We start from the raw sequence: 20,624 nt of genomic DNA, 5'->3' as shown, positions 1-20,624 counted from the left end.
GAGAAATCCCACGCCTGGACCGTCGTTGACCGCCGCCATGATTCTAGCCTACGTTACAGCGTCATGTGCGCTTTTTACATCCAACACAAAAACTGCAGTCATGGTCCTTTGATTGCACTCAGAACTCGGAAATTCTGCCTTCCGAATAGGAAGATGTAGGTAACACCAGACTGCAGATGAGCTGCATACAGGGCTGGACTGGGACAAAAAATCGGCCCGGGCATTTTGACTAGAGCCCGGCCCACCATTATAGGAAAAATCATAAAGCCTTTGAATGAAAACAAACGACAGAGACGGGACTTGCGACAGAAAAGCCGATCAGCTGATCATTGATCAGTTTCATGATTGAAGTAGAAACAGGAGAGGGAGGGGGAGGGAATGAGAGAAGAAGAGGCAGCTGTGCAGCAAAGACACAGAATAACTCCAGCTTTGTGTCTTTTTCATTGTAGCTGAAGTCCGGGGCAAACTGTGTTCCTTTTCACCTCAATACGAAACGCATGATATTTTCTCTGAATACGAGACGATTCCGTTTTTTACGGGACGGTTGGAAACTCTAATAATTAACCTTATGAACAAAATAAAGTTCAACATCAGTAACATCATAGCACCCACCCAGCTGTATAGAAACTCCGTCATGCTAGCTAGTACCCAGTACGAAAAAGTCAGCATAACGAAAATAAACTCCACCTAAACTTGGTTCATATCTGACCCAGATAGACTGCAGGTCATAACTTCTTACCTGAAGTTCAGTTCTCCTCGGGTCTCTGCTCCTCCTGCGTCCCCTTTCCCTCATCCACCTGCTGGCCTCCACCACTTGCTAATGTTACTGAATCTGTGGAAGCTCCGCGATAGCCACCGCAAGAAGTAACGAATAACGACCCAGTAACAACTAACGCGTTCCTGATTTTGGCATAATAACTAGTTATGTGCTCGTTACCACAATAATAACGTAGTTACTGTAACGCGTTACTTAATAACGCGTTAGTCCCAACACTGGTCTTTTCTAATAAGTTCCAGCTATGTGTCCACCTGTTCCTCATTTCCTCATCTTCCTGCTAGTGTATTTTAGCCCCTGTCAGTCAGTATTTGTCATTACGTCCTCCACGTTAGTTGTGTGTGTATCCCTCGTCTTCTGTCGTCAGGTTATGTCATGCCACGCCATGCATTCCCAGTCTAGTTAAGCAATCCTAGTTTGAGTTGTGTTTTTGTATTGCCAAGTTTGTGTTTCCAGCAAATAAAGCTGCCGTCTTAAGTTAATATTTTGTCTCGGGGGCCTGCACTTGGGTCCAGCCACTGCCAGCCACACAGCTAATCGTGACACTTTTACTTTTCAAATCTCAAATACAGAGCAAAAAGATCACAATGAGTATTTGTGATACAAAAAGAAATGTTCAGTTTGACCAGGATTCGAAAAAGCGTCGAGCTAATCAATGCACAAACGTATTTTAATCTAAGTAGCCTATGTCAGAATCCCCATGCAGAACTATTCTGACGCACATGCTTTTCATTGTGCATTTCTATTCTAAGGAATTTTTAGACCTTATGGTTAGTTGTTTTTGCAATTTGCTGACTATCTCAAAGCACACAGGTAAAGAAACCAAACACAAGTTCTTCTGAGGGTGGGAAGAACAGAAGATAAGAAATATGAAGTAAACCCCTTCCTCTGTCTTTAGCTCTCTTGTAACATCCTGACCAACACCACTGTTCTGTGTGAAAAGCAAAAGTTTTGGAGATGGCAAATCATTTGATATTCAGAAGAGAGAGTTTGGATTGGGTTTTACTTCAGTGGTGTCACCTGCTTTGACCCCTCTCCAGAGGATCTGTCTAAACTCTACAGGATGCTGCACAGTGTCACATCATACTTCCATCCCCTTCCCTCAGCGCAGCTGCCTTATACATCTCGCACACTGAGGTTAAAGCATAGTTTGAAGGTATGTAGGTTAGTTTTATTTCTCTGAGAAGAGTCCTTCACTGTGAAGATCAGTCCTGATTGCCTCTCTTGCCATAAAAAATTCGTCTTTCAGAGTTATTTCTAATACAGATGGGTGAAATTCCTCACGTTTATGGAGTGGAAGTTGAAATAATGCCAAAGCACTTACAAGTGAGTGTTTATCCTGCTGCCTGAAGGTTAAGAACCTATACTTAACTGAAAACATTTTTCTGCTTTTATGCTACTCAGCACCCATCAAGAAGTACTTGATGTGGTTTGATGTAGATAGCTACTGTTTCATATGATTGAAGTCTATTTTAGTGATTTGTTTTTGATGTTAAAGTCACTAACAGTGCGTCACCACGTTGACCTTTGTGTTCTCCATTAGTTCTATAACTGAGTTCAACCATCTGTCCTTTTTTAGCCCGCCTCCCACTAAACACCGATATCTTCTGATCTCCCACATCATGCTGATGCTGATGCTGATGCACGCTTTGTTTTTCTTTGTGAGTCACAGTGAGACACTCTGTGTTTGATATATTAAAAGTTAATCTCTGTGTCTGGTTGGAAAATGAAAGCAAGAAGTTCTAAAGACTAATTTCTGTAATTAGAAATATAAAGTTCCTAAGTAATAAGACATGCACGATCCTTCCTACACCACAGCCCTCATTTGAAGTTAATTAAAGTTGGAAAACACTGTGGGGATAATTTTGTATATATTTATTGTTCTGTGCCCCAGAAATAATTTGTTTACTCTTACATTATTGAAAGCAGAGCTAACACTTTTCAAACTAGAATCTTTTTCATGTAGGCTGAAAACTTAGGATGTGAAGTTTTCAAATTATTGCCAATGCTCTAGCAATCAGCTGAAAAGCAGAAGATTATTAATGATATTTTTGATAACTGAAATTCTGGAGACGTCATTAAACTGGTAAAACAAATAAGGTGGGTTTCAAATATCCAGCTAGTTCAGGCTGGGTACTTGAGCTTCACTCTGTCACACAAAGGCAACACACCTCACTCGCTCTGCAGACTCACACATGTCTGCAGTGATGTGGACAATGTACGACTCTCTTGTGGTAAAGGTACAGCTGAGAGTGAAAGCAAAGCTGTCAGTTTACCAGTTAATCTACGCTTACCTATAGCCGCAAGCTATGAATAGTGACTGAAAGGATGATATTGTGGATGCAAGCAGCAGAAGCAAACTTCATCCCTTAGAGCTGTTTCATTTAAGAGGTAGTTTAAATAAAGCCACTACTCCTCCACAGTGGAAGAAGCTAGTTAAGGTGGTTTGGGCATTTAGCTGTGATGTCTTCAGGATGGCTCATAAGTGAGGTGTTCAGGCATGTCCAGCTAGGAGGACACCCTGGGCATCGCTGCTCAAACCCCTACCCTTCCGAGCTGGACCCGGGTAAGAGAAAGAAAATGAATGGATAGATACTGTAGGTTGATGGGTTCATTCCAAAGGCTGATCTCGTTGCGCAGGAGTAAAAAGTTTAAGTTTGAGCTCCAGTGACCTTTGATACCTCAGAACAGCAGTCACCAACCTTTCTTGCGCCACGGACCGGTTTATGTCCAACAATATTTTCACGGACCAGCCTTTAAGGTGTCGCGGATAAATACAACAAAATAAAACCAGTACCGGTACCAAAAAACCAGAAGATTTATTCATAACACAGGGGAAAAGACCCAGGGAAACCGAGTTAATGATAAAAACAATAAAAATATAATGTGAAACCCATACATTTCACACCCGAGCCTCAACTCTCGCGGCCCAGTACCGAACGACTCACAGACCGGTACCGCTCCGTGGCCCGGGGGTTGGGGACCGCTGCCTCAGAATGATGATAAAATATGCAATGTGAGTTTAAAATTTTGTGTCAGTTGACTTTTTTTTTTATTATTAGAAAGTCATATATTTCATGTATTTATGACAGCAATAAGATGTTGTTGCACTATTCTTTAACCTCTTTAACTCTTTTAAAGTTTAATTTGAACAGCACTCTAAATCCTCGCCTATTTATTTTTGTCCTGTCCCAGAGGTGTCAGCCAGCTTCAAGCCTGGAACATCAGTCAGCTACACCTTCAAGGAGCCCTATGAGCTGAGCAGGAACAGCAGCGCTCTGCCGTCCTCCATCTACTCTGAGATGACACTGAGAGCAGAGAACATCTCTTTGAGCTTCAGGACGAACCAGAGTCCAGCTCTGCTGCTCTACGTCAGCTCCTACTACAGAGAATACCTGGCTGTGCTCATCAACAAGCATGGTAAGAGGGGCACAGGCCTCCTACGCTTGTTTGTCTTTTCTTCTTTTCCTTTTAATGATCTCATCTCCTTTCTTTCCTTATCCTCCTCCTTAAGTTAATTGAGAGGTGTCTTGATCCTCCTTGTACACTGTTCTTCTCAGTCTTACCCCTGCTAACTCCACTTTTAGTTTTCCCAACTTTAAAGTTTTGAAACCTCAGAAACTTTTAATGCCAGCCCTCATTTTTCTCCCTAAACTTTGTCTAGTTATATTTTTTAAATTTGCTTCTCCTCCCTGATGCTCCTCTCGTTTCTCTTCTCCTCTCCTTTTATTCCCTCCTGTTCTCTCCTATTCATTCCTAACAACTTTTCCTGTTTTGACCTCGTTTCCTGCTCTCCATCATCAAAATCTGTCAGATCACTCCTCTCTCTGGATTTGCCTCGTCAGCCTTTAGCATTTTCTATACAGCCAGCTTTGCCAGCAATTAGGTTTTGTCTCAAGTTAAGAATAAAGTGTTTTCTGGACTTATCTCTGAGACCCAATGAGTGACACTGCAGGAATAAGGATTAGGTCGGCCGATAATAGGAGGCAGGTCAGCGCACTTCTGAATAAAAGAGCTGGAAACATGCTGAAGTGTTTTCTTAGCTTCTGTGTGAAATAATTGTGTTGTGAGTTTGACTTTTAAGAGTGGAACGAGGCACTTTGAGTTGAAAATTACATTTTCAGCATCCAGGAATCTAATAAAATTGGCACTTTGCTGCTAGATTAGTTGTAAATGGATTTTTTCTGGTGTTAATGACTCAGAGAAAGCTGATGGACAGCAGGGCATTAAGATTTGCTGCTGACCGTGGAGTCGTCAGGTAAATGCTCTTAAAATGAAGCGTCCAATTAAATCCCTGAGAGCTTTCTCTTGTTTGCCCTAAGATGGCTCATTTCTTTTCATCCTTGACTGCAGTTAAACCCTCTCAGCCCGAGCACTACTGCTTCACTTAGGGCCCTTTTTCGTTTTTTAAAGAATAAATTTATTGTTATTAGAGCAGTAGCTGGTACGTGGTACGTCTTTAATATTTCCCCTTCTCCTCAGCACCTCAAAAAGAAGATATTGAATTGTAATTTTAACCTTGTGATATGATTTATTCACTTTGATTTATGGAAATATTGCAGATGTGAGAAAAAAAAACTTTCGTTTTTAAAAACAATCTTTAATCTTCACTCTTTTGATAAATCTCCAATTAATATGCTTGACTATTAGGGGAATTAATTGGATTAGCTCTGTTATTGATGGGGAATTAGCGCTTATCCTCCTATTATGCAAATCTCAATTAATAGAACAACAACTTCTTCAAAACATTCAGATCCATATATGAAGGATTAAATGTATGTTTGCCCTGCTGGTGAAGATTATACAACGTAGCAAAGCCTAATTTTCAGGAAAAGACCAAACTTAATGCTGATGATCTCAAATCCTTCTTCTGTGAAAGTGTAGAAATGTTACTTCTTTCATATATCTGAGTTGTAACACTATTATTTGATGAGTATGTGTGTGTGTCTGTTATGTATGAAGATAAGCTGGAGGTGAGATACAAGCTGGACAGCAGCAGAGATGCTGAAGTGTTAAGGAGCAGCGTGAGGAACGTGGCCAATGGACAGCTTCACACCGTTACCATCAAGAGGCTGACAGACTCTGTGTCTGTGCAGGTAAAAACACCTCATCAGCTCATGAAATCACTGCAAGTTTGCAAATTGGCAAAGTACAACGAAATCCAGCTCGCACAAAGGCGTCGGTATTGTTTTAGGTAAAAAAAAACAAGTCCAGCGTTTAATGCAAATTTGCGAGGTTGTTGTTTTCTTACATTGGAGGAACAAAAGACAGATTAGCAGCACACAAATGATCCTGTTTGCAGAGTTAATGTGAGTGACAACAGCAACACATTCCAATAGAAACCTTTGGCCACATCCCTACCACCTTCGCTTCATAACCCTTAAAGAGTCTACAAACTGATGTTTCATTATTGTGGATCTCATAAGCTTTGGCACACAACATCATGTTTTATTCACTGTTTGCAGACTGTTGTAAAGCTGATATCTACTATAGAATTTCAGTGCACGGCAGCAATCCCGAGGGCGTTTCTCTCCATATTACTTGCTCCTTTGCACTGTCATTATCACACCAGAAAACACATCATACAAACAAGCTTCTGCTGCCACAACTCGACAAGAGTTTCTTCTTTGCTGGAAACATTTAGTTTGCATGTTTGAACCACACACTGAGAATCATTTTATTTTGTATTTCCAGAATGATTAGCAGGTGTGGCTCGTAACAGTCACAGCAGTCTCATTGTGAGATAGGTGTAGTGATTCTTCTGACACTTCCAGAATTTAGCCTGATGCAACAGGTTATGATGTTATGATGTTGCTATGTTGTTATGATGTTGCATCAAATACAATATCCTAATTGTGATTATCCAGTAACCAGTATCGTTACCAGTAATGTAATGGTGCTTGAGCCACTTGCTAAAATTATTCCATAAATAATGCAAAGTCATGCATCACTGTGTCGTAAAACCTGCTCCTTTTATGTCGATGATGTGCTTTTGTACATGCAGATAAAGAAGATGAGGTGCAAAGCTACTTAAGATAAACTTTTTTTGTTCCATGTCTTTGCCAATGAGGAGCTTATCTCAAGGGCAATAACACACACACACACACACACACACACACACACACACACACACACACACGCAAGCAGTTCTGGTGTGGACCACACTACAGTATTGTAAAAAAAATCCCTCTTTGTTTTAAGCCTTAGTCAGCAATGTAGTTTACTTCCACCCACAGTAGTTGGATGCAGCTATAGCAGGACAGCGCGGACAAACCGCCCATTAAATAAGCCACAGATGAAATATGAAGCATCTTCATCGTATCTGGATCTCCTGAATCTCCTATCTTGTTAACAAGAGCCTCAGATGATGTATGAGGTAAATTTTATCTAACCAGGATGCAGCAGCCAGAATGCCTATATAATTATCAACTGTGAGATAAATTACAAGGTGACCTTGTCTTGCGTGGGTGTAGCCTCCTGATTCACTGTGTTGTGAGGCTCCAGTAAACTATGAGGCACATTTCATCTTATCACTTTCCGTCATACTGAATTGTTGTATCTTTAGCAGCATACAGTATAGGAGTCATAAGGTGATGGAGATAGTTTTACATCCATTTTAAAAAAATTTGAATCAAATTTGAAGCACGTTTAGAGTACCTCGTAATACCGTTTCTGTAAGATGTTTTTCTCGTGCCACACCTACCGCTCAAAGTCGCCGAAATTAAAACAAAACTTTCCTATTTAAATAATGGAAGTAGCTCTCTTCCTTCAGATTGATGAAAATGCCAGAGAAGACTTCAATCTGACATCTGATGGGGAATTCAACGCTGTGAAGTCGCTGGTGTTGGGCAGAGTGCACGGTAAGTGAGGAGCCTGTAAAAATAGAGAAGAAGCCCTTTTACTTAAAGAACACTCAGACTCACACTCATTTGAATAACAGCTCTGGGGTGTTTGGCCTCATTTCACACTCAGCTTTGGGAAACTTAAAGAAATAAATGTAGCTTTAGCTGTTCTCAGCAAGCCTGATTATTCAGATTATCTGGAAAAAAAAGAGACTGAGGCAAAATGGAAAAATGTCTTTAATCATGACTTTAACCCTGAACTTCGTGTATAGCTGCTGCAGGAACTGATGTTCAGACATTTCTGGTATCTTTCGTTTAAAAAAGATGCCATAGTTCAGAAGCCAAAAATGATATCAACTTTAATGTATGATGTCCTGAAAATGACACATGTTTGATAGCACTGTCCATTTTCTCTATAAAACACAGGTGATTATGGGTAGCTAAAACTAAAAAGTAGGTATAAAAAACATTTCAGTTAACTTAAATAAAAAATAGAAACAAGATTTTAGAAAAAATAAAGCTAACGATACAATATTGTTGATTAAACATTGTTTAATTGTTGGGGTTTCCATGTATTACTTTAGTGTCTTTACAGTGTAAGCTCTTGTAACTTGGCGCTTTTTAATAAAACCAATTTGAATTGAACATAAAACTACACAGGAAATATGTTTTAATTTTAATGCTCATCAATTGTGGGAAAATATGTTATTACAACAAGCTAAAGGAAACATCATTGCGTATGTGTTTTAAGCCTGAAATATGATGAGTGTATGCATGACTTACTTGGCTTCACCAGTTGTTGCACTTGTGTTTTTAGCATCTCTATTAATATTATCAGTATTGTTTCGGTAATTAATGGAAGCTTGGAAGCTAGTTCAAACAGACAACTTGAGCTTTAAGAAGCTTCACTCTCAACTCGAGACAACTCGATCAGTCTTCATGAAACTTTGCGTAAACATTGCGTGAGGGCCAACGTCTTTGAAAGTTGACTGTTCTACTGAGCACAAAGAGACATTCATAGTGTGGGGGTTTACTAATTCAATTAAATTATATTTTAAAAAAGTCTATATTACTTTTTTTGAGATGCAGTAGTTTGTAAAAACAAATAAACGTAAGAACTCATCCCCATCGCCAGTTCATAGTGAAAACATGAAGAACGACTTCGGCTCAGTAAATAGGAAACACAGAAAATCAAAATCTCAGTCTAAGATGATGCAGGTGTTGTTGTAGGAGGTTGACAAATTCCCTCAGCAAATAACAGCTGGGGAGTTCGAACGTCATGCCTTTTGCAGTAACGTATCCGGGATTACAGATTTTGCAATTAGTGACCCTTATTTTATTGAAACCCTAACTTTACAGTATTATTTTTTTCTTGTGTTGTGAATTTGCCCTGTACAGTCTCTTATTTCTTGTATTTTTATTCTTTACTGTTGTGTGAATTTTCTTGCTCCATTTCTCTCTCGCGTTGCTGTTGGAACAGGTGAATTTCCCTAGTGAGGGACAATAAAGGATGTTTATATTTCTATCAAATACTATGCAAATAAAACAAAACACAACGATGGTGCATTTATGCAAAACATGGTACTGCTAAACAATCTTTTTGTTAATATTCACAAATTGGTACTTATTGCATTTTAATTATGGATATGATCTGTTTGGTCCCAGTATAAGGATGTGCTGGTGAGAAGGATTCATAAATATTAGGTTAATGGAGAATATGGGATTCAGTTTTTGTGTTTTTTGTGTTTTTGCCATTAATCTGAATTGCATTACACTTCCATTATTTTTTCCATCCCATTTCTATTAATGAGGCTAGGATAAATATTCAGAACATTTCTCTGTATAATGCAGTGTATGCATAAAGCAATACAGTATTGCAAACCTTAAAACATATGGTTTGGTCAACACAGTATAATCTGTAAACAGCATAAATCTTCATAGATGGTATAACCACTTATAGTAAAATGCATGTTATTATCGCAGTATGTGCAATTTAGACATGTAGATATTTAAAAATTACATAACAACTAAAATAAATACAAATGTTTTCCTTTTTCTATCATACAAAAATAGATACTTATTCTGGCAAATGGGGTTCCGTCGAGGGTTTACCGTGATTGGTGGGTGAGGTTAAACCAGAACTGTGTTTGCTTTAATGCACAAGTGCAGATTTGACACCTGGGGAAAAGTACTCACTCTCTGGGAGGTGTAAACCACATCTTCATTGATCTCCAATGCATACTCTTGAACTGGGACCTGTAACAGTGCTGGGGTGAGGGAGAAATGGGCTCTGTCATGACTTATTCATGCTCTCCTTGAGCAGTACCATCAAAGACAGGCTGAGATATAAGCTGTTAATAACACGAGGTGCTGAGAGGCTGCAGGCTGTGGTCACAGCTTTCTGATAAGACTCGGAGTCACAGCAGCGCACTGGTGGTTTAAAACGTAACACTCTGCAATTAATAGTGAAACATGAGTCAGCCGAATGAAATGCCTTTCATCCGGGGCATCCATCAGGACGTGCTATGTAATGAACATAAGATAATGTACAATTTTGCACCATGTAAGAACTGAAAAACTGTGGCAAAATCTTTAACAGTTTAAAAGAACAACAATTAACGAAATAATGGAAATCCACATGTAATAGAAGCCGTGCACTCATGCTGTCTTATTACACAACTAATACAAATCCCCTCAGGATCCTTTTCTTTATGCAGTAAATCTGCTCAGTGTTCCACTGTGGGTTTTAACCCTGTCATGTCAGCATGTGACCGGTCCTCTCCTCTGTCAAACCAGCAGAGGCTGGGAGTCAGATCAGGATCTGAAGAGCAGCAGGAAAGTGGATTTTCTGTCACTCCCCTCGAACCCTGTCATCCATCAGCCTAACTAATGGACCCGGAAGGAATACACAGAAACAAAGTGGGGGTAGAGAGAGTGGCTGTAGTGTATCAGCCGAGAGGAGCTTACAGGCTGCGCCAGTGTCTCCTGCTGCTCTCATCAGCATGCAGATGTGTGCTGCTTAAACCACAGTCACCTCTCAGTCATCTGAACAGATAGTGATGCAGCTGTTTCCAGCAGTAATGTGGGCTTTCACAGCTGCTGTTTACACCGCTGTGAAGGAGCAGAGGTGAATGATGGAGAGTTTGAAGTCAATAAAATGAACAGAAAGAGCTGGAGAGTGCACGTGTCAAACGGAGTGATGGATGCAGACTTTAAAGCTGACCAGCTGAACGGTTTGTGTTGTATTGACAGTGTGTGTGAGGTTGTGTGTGTCCTTATTACTGTCAATGAGCTGCCACTATTGTCCCACTCTGATAACGTGGGAATGTGAAGCAGGATCAATGTACCTGTCAGTGTTTGTCGTGCTTTTTGTCGTGTCAGATCACCCTATTGGTTGACAGAGCAAGCTTCTGAAAGGTTAAAAGTTCAGTTATCTGAAGTGATTAACTAAACTGTCCTATGGAAACCATAAGGTTTATATTTTTAAAGCTGTTGTCGAAATGATGACACACATGGCTTCTTTTAATGTAAAGCATTTCGTTTACATTTTAAATTTACATTTAAAGTTAGTCCTAAAACCAAGTTAACAAGTTCAGTCTGATAATAAGACAAAACAGCAAAGTCTGGTCGCTGTGGCATGCCAGTAAATTGTAAAACTATAGATTAAACTTACAAGGTGAAGCTAACTTACGGCTGACAATAGATACACATTTCTTAGTGATACAATGCTTCTCACTAAACTCTTGCCAAAAAAAGCAAAGACATGCACGTCTCAAATACTCGAAGCAATGAGTTACAGACGTGGACAAAATTGTTGATACCCTTCAGTCAATAAAGGAAAAACTCACAATGCTCACAGAAATAACTTTCATCTGACAAAAGTCTTAATAAATAAAAATTCTATGAATGTTAACCAATGAAAGTCAGACATTGTTTTTCAACCATGCTTCAACGTAATTATTTAAAAAATAAATGCATGGAACAGGCCTGGACAAAAATGATGGTACCCCTAGAAGAGAATCAAAATAATGTGACCAAAGGGACGCGTTAATCCAAGGTGTGTCCACTAATTAGCATCCCTGGTGTCTACAATCTTGTAATCAGTGAGTGGGCCTATGTATATGACTCCAGGTAGTCACTGTGTTGTTTGGTGACATGGTGTGTGCCACACTCAACATGGACCAGAGGAAGCAAAGGAAAGAGTTGTCTCAGGAGATGAGAAAGAAAATCATAGATAATCATGTTAAAGGTAAAGGCTATAAGACCATCTCCAAGCAGCTAGATGTTCCTGTGACTACAGTTGCACATGTTATTCAGAAATTTAAGATCCATGGGACTGTAGCCAACCTCCCTGGACGTGGCTGCAGGAGGAAAATTGATGACAAATCAAAGAGACGGATAATCCGAATGGTAACAAAAGAGCCCAGAAAGACTTCTAAAGAGATCCAAGGTGAACTTCATGCTCAAAGAACGTTAGTGTCAGATCGCGCCATCCGTCGTTGTTTCAGCCAAAGTGGACTACATGGGAGACGACCAAGGAGGACACCATTTTTGAAAACAAATCATAAAACAGCCAGACTGGAATAAGCCAAACTACATGTTGACAAGCCACAAAGCTTCTGGGTGAATGTCCTGTGGACAGATGAGACAAAAATGGAACTTTTTGCCAAGGCACATCAGCTCTAAAAAAATGAAGCATATCAATATCCTACTGTGAAACATGGAGGAGACTCTGTTATGTTCTGGGGCTGCTTTGCTGCATCTGGCACAGGGTGTCTTGAATCTGTGCGGGGTACAAGGAAATCTCAAGACTATCAAGGAATTCTAGAGAGAAATGTGCTGGCCAGTGTCAGAAAGCTTGGTCTCAGTCGCAGGTCATGGGTCTTGCAACAGGACAATGACCCAAAACACACAGCGAAAACACCCAAGAATGGCTAAGAGGAAAACATTGGACTATTTTAAAGTGGCCTTCTATGAGATGAGCCCTGACCTCAATCCTATTGAGCATCTTTGGAAAAGCCGCCCTTCAAACCGGAAACACCTGGAGCAGTTTGGTCATGAAGAGTGGGCCAAAATACCTGCTGAGAGGTGCAGAAGTCTCATTGACAGTTACAGGAATCGTTTAATTGCAGTGATTGCCTCAAAAGGTTGTGCAACAAAATATTAAGTTGTGGGTACCATCATTTTTGTCCAGGCCTTTTTCATGCATTTATTTTTTAAATAATTACATTGAAGCATGGTTGAAGGCAATGTCTGAATTTCATTGGTTAACATTTATAGAATTTTTATTTATTATTACTTTTGTCAGATGTAAGTTATTTCTGTGAGCATTGTGAGTTTTTCTTTTATTGACTGAAGGTTCACTGAGCGATCCTTCTCCTTGCACAAGGCTTGCTGGTTGATTTGTAAAGTTACACTTTCAAATCATTATAAAATCAACAAAAGGGCAAAACTATCAAAAGTGGATTATATGGTTGTCACAAAAAAAGACTTTTTGGTATTTTTTATTTCAAGAGTCTGATATTTTCTTATTCCCAGAATCTGATGACCTGGATCCAGACCTGGATCCAGACCTGGCCAAGTTGGCGTCCCTCGGTTTTACTGGTTGTCTGTCTGTGGTTCACTTTAACACCATGAGTCCTCTGAAAGCAGCTCTTCTCCACTCAGACACCAGCCCTGTCATCATCACTGGACCTTTAGTCCAATCTAACTGTGGCTCTGCAGCTTCAACCAATCCCTATGCAGCTGAGAACACACACCACCTGTCAGGTAAGAAAGGAGGAGCCTCATTTGCATCATCTGTGAAGAAGCTGTTTTGTGGTAATTAAATTATTAGAGTAATTATTAGAGTCCATAACTGACACTAAAAATAAATATATATATATATATATATATATATATATAAAAATAAATAATAAAGGGATGGTCGTGTAAACTGTTTGGTACACAGAAATCCTCCAGCCAGAATTTATCATTCCAGCTCAGGGTTATTTCTCTGGGTCCAATCAAGCTGGCATATAGCCCGCTGTGTGCTTTGCAGTTTGGAGAAGACGTGATGTGCAGAGGGTGGGATGGGAGGTCAATAGAGGCTCAACAGTGAATTCTTGCCTCACGCCATGGCTGGAAAGTTGTTTCATAAAAAGCGAAAGCCCAATTTTCTTGCACTGGAAACATCAGCCTTGCTGTATGAGCCCTTGAATCACCCAGGGTGCTGTACTTTTGCTCACTGCAGATGGGAGTTCTATTAATATTCCTAGAAAAATATATTAAACACGCCCCAAAAAAACATTCAGAGGATACCTCTGCCCTTTCATTTTAAATGTAACTGCTGTTCTCGCTGGCCTAAACGCCTAATAATTTCCAACCCTTTTAACGTGATGATAATTGTGCAATAGCAGGTTAGAACGTGTGTGTGTGTGTGTGTGTGTGTGTGTGTGTGTGTTTGTGTGTGTGTCTTATTGATGGGAGCTGCTTTTTGTGAGCTGCATTATGGTGTCATTAAATTTGTACACCTTGTTGGGATGACAAATGACAATGTGCTTGATAACGTAATTAATTAGACCCACACAGGGGAGTTACAAACAGTTCCTCCGGTCTTGTTTTCATCCAGTTTTATATTCCTTAAACAGTCGTCTAACTTGCTGCTGTAGTATTTGCTTTGTATCTGTTTTTATGAGCGTTATTGTTTCTCTAAATAGCCCTCCTTGTCCATTTCTTTTGTCTGACCTGTTTATTTCCTCTTATTGCCTCTCATTCATCTACCTTACCTCGCTTTTCTATTAAAGCTCTCTGTATCTCTTCTTTTAATTCACGTTGCCCTTGGTTTTTCATCCTTACTGTGTCTATTTACCTCGTTTTTCCCTCTTTATCTCATCCTTTCTCTTTCTCTGCTGTAGATCAGTCTGGTTCAGCAGGTTCGGGTCAACCTTTGATCAATGCCATTAGGACGGACTCGGCTCTTATTGGAGGTACTGTTTTTTTTAAAAACATACTTCACTATACCGTGAACCTTCTTCACCTTGTTTTGCTGCGTTTTGCTGTTGAACTTTTCTTGAACTACGTGTGACTCAATATTTCAGCGATAAGGGGATTTTGGCAAAGGTGATATGATGAGCAAAATATTTCATTTGAACTAAATTACATCGCCCCGCTTCACTCCAGAACGATTCAAAATGAAGATTGATTCCAAAGTGTTCCTATAAAGTTGTAGCGAGACAAAAGTGAGAGATTCTGGTGTTTCAGTGTACAAAGGGCAGCTGAACTAACCAAACCTCTGCTGAAACTTTCACCCTGTTATCTTCAAAAGTTTTAAAACCAAAGTAGTAAAGCGCAAAATTGATTTCTGTTTTTGAATTCCAATTAGATGAAACTTTCTCTGAATGAAGAAATGTGTCAAACAGGAGTCCAGCTGGGTACAAATGTGTGAGATTCTGTTCAGTGTGTGCTGAAGTTAGATTAGAACAACCAGACTGCAGGGCAAGAAAGCCGACTTACCCAGGAGAGATGGGCAGACAATGTACTGTGAGACTGAGCACTGTGAGAGATTTACAAGTGAATTACAATGTGGATTCTACTCAGTTCATTGTCTAACCCAATTATAGGACTGTAGGTATTAGCTGCAGGACATCGAATTATTTCCAGCTTCCTTATGATGACAGTTCTTTATGTTTTTTTGACGAGTGATTTCCAAAGGCTAAGCGTGTTACTGTTATTGGCATACTTACAGTCAGATAAGAAAAGTAAGACTTTAATAAATAAAAATGTTAGTGTTTACCTTTTAAAGGGCTTCTTGTGTTACATCTTTGTCCCTGAGATGAGATATCCACTCTGTCAACAAACCCAACAGCAGCTGCTCAGCACTAACTATTTTGTACCTTCTTTAATTAACATTTTTTTTTAATAAACAGCACTGCGAGCAGGTTTTGAGCCACCTCAAATAGGTGCAGGGATTTATTGAAACGTGTGCAAACATACAAGGACTTGCAGGGTATAAGGCAGAGATAGAGTGATATTAATATTTGGTTTGACCGCCTTTTACTCTGAAACACAGCCTCTGATCTCTGTTAAGCAAGCTTTGTTGGGATTTCTGTAAGTAGTTCTCCAGGCTTGTAGTTTGTAGTGCTTTTAAACTCTATTGTGTATTATTAAGTCCGCTCCATTGATTCAAATATAAAGTTTAAGTGCGGGCTACATAACATAAAAGACCTGTCCAAACCTGAATGCCTGGATATGTCTGCCCTGCAGGTGTCATCGCTGTTGTGATCTTTGTGGTTGTGACTGGGCTGGCGATAACGGGCAGATTACTCTACCAGAGAAAAGAGACATATCGAAACCAGCAAGTGAAGGACCGGCAGGAAAACAGCCAGGATTTTGCTTTTAGCAACCAGGCTGATTCCCAGAGCGTCCCCTGTGAAAACCCAAAGGAGTATATCATTTAACAAGAATCCTGAATGCCTGATGAGATGGTGGTTTTTGGAGGGGTGCAGACCGGACTGTCCGTCATCCCTCAGCACTTCAGACTGCACACTGAGCCACAACGCAGCGGCTCCACGCAATAGAGAACGTATAAAAGGAACAGTTTTGTCTTTTACTGTATATTATGTATATAGTGAATCAAACAGACTACAGTGCTGGACCTTAAAAGTGTTGACAAACTTGTTTCCACTACTATAAATATTTAAAAAAAAAATGTATATGTGGGAAATTATGTCTACAGCAGTCTCTAGGTATTGTCACTCTGTCATATTCAAAGGCTGCAGGTATTTTGTGTTTTTATTTTTTTATGGGTTGATTTAACTTTATTTCTTTATTCCTGAGAATCAGGTTGTTTGCAGTTATTTGGCTGATGGTGCATTTTTATGAGGGTCATGAATGTTGTTTGCTTAACTGGAAGTGGAAAAGTCTGTCCCTTAATCAGGCCCTCAGGAAGACTACTTCTGTAAGTGCTGGCATTTGTTCATTTGTAATGCCTTTTTATTATGCGGGAAGTTTTGGGAGAATAACAATTTGGAGTTTCTGGAACCTTGAAGACGTCTTTAAAGGAAAACTGTGCGAGCTTGTACAATTGTACTTTGTCAGAGGAATTTAGCTAACAAACATCTATGGACTGCTTTTGTCAGCATTTCAATTATACATTTTATTGAGTGATTTCTTTCCAGCCATGCTGTGCTAGAACAGATTCTTTTGGTCCTTTTTAAGTGACATCTTAAAGTCAACAGTCTTGCTCACTTGTGAATAAGCACATATTGCATTTGTACTGTTGGTACGCTGCAGTTGTGGAAATAAGAGATTTTTATACAGTAGGGACTCATTTTCTCCTTTCTTTCCTTTTTCAGTCTCTTCTTTTCTCTTCTGAGCACACCACAACATTAAACCTTTTCTTGTAGTTTTCTAGCTTTTTATATATATTTTTCTTTTATTAAAGTTTTCTCCTCCCTGCTGCATGTTGCCTGCTGGGAGCATCATCTCCAAATGCTCTAAATGTCTCTGAATGGGGAAGTTTTTATTGCTGGCGGTAACAGTGCGGCTGTCTGTCACCTCATTCACTGCACACAGAGACGGTTAATGTGTTTGTGAAATGCTAATCTGCTCTGATCTGACAGGTGAATTGTGATTTGATGGAAAGCAGAGACAGAGGAGAATAATAAGACTGAAAGATAATCTGAGAGACTGTGTCAAGCAAACATGGTTATAATGAAAACACCACCAAGCAGAGAGGCCCAACAGCAGCTGTTTATCAACACACGCACACACACCACCGTCTCTCTGAGAGACCCAATGCACAGATGGGATTTTAATGACAAAAGTTGCTAAATCTTCAAAGTGCATAATTCATCTCTTTGCGTTGTTGTCTGTCCCATTCTTGATTCCAGAGAGTTCATTCTCTGGTGAAGAAGCACTGACTGTCCTCGCAGCAGAAGTTACTACAGTGCAGCACTCTTTAGGTTCAACAGGTAACTTTGACATCCAGACGAGCGTGCAGACTGAACTGTGCTGGATGATACGCTGCATATGTATAAAGCAAATAAGACGTTTCTCAAGACCCAGAGAAGAACATTTTCAAAAGTTTCCTCTGCAAACACAGCATAACATTGGCACCAGTCACTAATGTGGGATTTGTGAAGTGATTTGTGGAAACCGTGTGCAAACTGTCACTGTGAGCGTCTCTGGTTTTGTCAAACCATTTTAACACGACGAACAAGATTACAACCATGTTACATTTGAGGCTGATCATTTTCTACACTATTATGTAGAATTTTGTTAATTTGTCATTTAAAGGATGAAGACCTGGTCACACGAGAATTAAAGGAAGCCTGTGTTTTTAGGAAATTGCATTATTGTATTATATCATATTTAGTACTGTCAGCGAGCTAACCATGCTAACGCGTTGATGCTGTGCAGCCACACGCACGGGGCGATCCGCAGTAACTCGTTAACGGAGATTTGCCGCATTAATGCAGTTATGGCGTTAATGTCATTTTATCGAGATTAACGCTTACAGCACTAAGTATATTATATTATATTATATTGGGCTATACAACCACTTCAGAGTGGTACCGTTGGTGTGGGAGGCTTACATCCCACTTCCTGTTGTATATTTTCTGTTGTCATCAAGTGGACGTATTAAAGAGAACTGGATGCTGTATTAAAACATTGTGGCTCTTTCATTCACGTTCTAAATAAAGCACGGGCTAGTTATCCTGTATGCTCTGCATGCTCGCCAAATTTAAGCCCGTGAATATAGGAATATAATCTGTGACACTCCAGAGAGCATGCATACCCGAGACTCCCACATGCCACTCCTACTGACTTCCACTTGGCTCCCTCAAACCGACTAATGGACTTTAATGAAATAATCATACCGCTACTTTCAAAGCATTACTGGACTTTTGGTCTAATACTTTGATCTGTTACTGAGCTGAATGTATCAAACTCTCACGATTAAAACAAAAAAAATTACGTTTTTGACTTTAAAAAATTGTCTAAAAAGAGTAAAAAGAACGAGTTAAAAATCAGAAATGTGCAGCAAAGCCTGTAATGTGAGCACAGCCACAAGAACTATACATTCTTAATGCTCCACTAGCTGATGAGCTACAGCTTCTTGACTGTCTTTTAGTTTAATTGTGTAATGGGCTGTTTACACTGCCTGACATTTCGTCATTAACTGAGTAAAGAACTTTCCAAAATAAAATCAGGAAGTCCTTATTGTCATCAGGTTTGTCCACTCACTAACTTAAACGTTTTAAATACATATTTAAATTCATGTATTTTAAATTTCAGGTTCCCAATTTTATTTATCTCTGGCTCTACGTTCCCTCAAATGTTGAGAAAATGTGCAAATTGGCTAATAACCTAACTTAATGTGATTAAAATAAAGCAAAAAAAAATTGCTTAAATTCACTTTGCATTGGTGCCATGTTAGATCATTAACCTAGCAGGTTGTGGGGGGTTATTATTATTAATTTGATGAAACTCACATCATGTGACCAGGTCTGAAGTTATGCAGTTTTCTTATTGTCATCAAACTCTGTGAAGTTAAAAAACAACAACAACAGGTAACTGATATTAATTGTGATATATATTTCTCTGTGACAAGTAATCATAACCAGTGAGACTTTACTTTGATTGACGAGTCATTTTGAACACAGTACACAGGTGCACCTATAGACAGGATAAAACATGGACATAGCTTCCAGGTCTGAAAAGCATTACTGAAGTGCCTTAAACCTACAGTTTTTTAATTGTCCAGCAGGGGGCAACGCCTCTTTCAATAAAACTTACAGTTGTGTAGAAGTCTATGGGAAAACACTCCCTGGCTCCCTTGCTCTGTGTGACTTCAGTAAATATTCCCCTGATGGATTTATGGTCATTCGCCATAACGAATAACAACATTAAGCCCATTTTGTAAATTACTGCCATCCAGAGAGTTGTGAGGGACTTATCAAAGATATGCTCATTGCACACTATTTCACTGCTGGAGCTGCCCCTCCCTCATTGCATCTGGTTTCAAACGGCTTGAAATGCTCTACTCAAGGCTTCATAACAGGACTTTATTGACCAACAGGCCAAATCAGAGTGGCTACGTCCATCCTTTATACTGTCTGTGTATAAACTGTCCTGCTATGGGAAATGCTTGCTAAAGTATTTGTGTGTGAATCTACTGCTGAGCTGAGTTGCTAACATAGAAGTACGTAGCGAAGTCCCGGTAAGGTTTGCCAAAAACTACCGTGGTCTCAAATTAGTTTTTGGGAGTTTTTTTCAACAGTACTGAGGCTAGAAAAAAAGTTTGGGGAAGTGAAATTTGACCTTTTCATGGGATTTATTGACTTTAAGTTAAATATAGAGTAATTAAAGTCTTATTCTTCAGTATTTTTTTTTTTGACTGACAGTGGTGTAGTTTCTCTCTGACAATGCACTTGTTTAACGATGAAATGTTGTCAGTGTATCTGTAGTGTTAGTGAATACAGTGATGTGAGTGTGAGTGACATGCAATAGAAATATACAGCTTTCATCCATAACTCTGGTTGTTTGGTTATCAACAAAAAACGCCTGTTTGATGAAAATAAATAACAATGCTTTTTTAAAAATAAAAACTATCATGTTTTCATGCTTTACACACGAATTGCAGGAGTGTTAAACAGTAATTGTGTTTGTGAATCAATTTGTTCTTACATTTGCATATCTGAAGGGTTCTGCAGGACGATGACATGTGTTTCCGCAACAAAATGAAAGAAAATTAGTTGAGGTAGGATTCTTTACAAAAAAAATGTAAACCACTGCAATCTTTTGTTTCTTTGTTAAATGAATGTGACATACAGCAAAGACTTCCCCCTCAATAACCATAACAATTTACATACATTTACATCTTTTATGTGTGTTCCTTTTAACTGGAGTGTGGGAGGATGCTCATCCTTCAGTGCTGACATTTATGATGGCTGTTAACATCCCAGAGATGAGAGAAATATGTAAAGCCGTGTGGCATCCAGGAGCAGAGGGTGACAAAGTGA

The 20,624-nt window shown here is 39.4% G+C and overlaps 1 protein-coding gene across 2 annotated transcripts in view; it reads left to right on the top strand.

The window, feature by feature from the left end:
* The window catches only part of LOC146553148 (contactin-associated protein-like 4), a 150,338-nt gene extending 130,128 nt beyond the window's left edge, over window positions 1-20,210 (top strand). Inside the window, exons 19-24 of one of the 2 annotated variants that reach the window (XM_085253689.1) lie at window positions 3,971-4,195; window positions 5,738-5,871; window positions 7,548-7,635; window positions 13,156-13,386; window positions 14,514-14,585; window positions 15,862-20,210. In XM_085253689.1, coding sequence (XP_085109815.1) covers window positions 3,971-4,195; window positions 5,738-5,871; window positions 7,548-7,635; window positions 13,156-13,386; window positions 14,514-14,585; window positions 15,862-16,055 — 944 coding nt within the window. In that variant the 3' untranslated portion in view covers window positions 16,056-20,210. Of the gene's footprint in view, window positions 1-3,970; window positions 4,196-5,737; window positions 5,872-7,533; window positions 7,636-13,155; window positions 13,387-14,513; window positions 14,586-15,861 lie in introns of those variants that run through there. The other variant, XR_014889419.1, reaches the window with a different exon arrangement.
* Window positions 20,211-20,624: the final 414 nt, after the last annotated feature.

The sequence above is a fragment of the Mchenga conophoros genome, linkage group LG18 (genome assembly GCF_057382185.1).
Source record: "Mchenga conophoros isolate Kocher_MC1m ecotype Shallow Benthic linkage group LG18, M_conophoros_male_GT1.1, whole genome shotgun sequence".
Classification (NCBI taxonomy): Eukaryota; Metazoa; Chordata; class Actinopteri; order Cichliformes; family Cichlidae; genus Mchenga; species Mchenga conophoros.
Note: the sequence above shows the minus strand (reverse complement) of the source record. Positions and strands in the feature narration are given on the sequence as shown.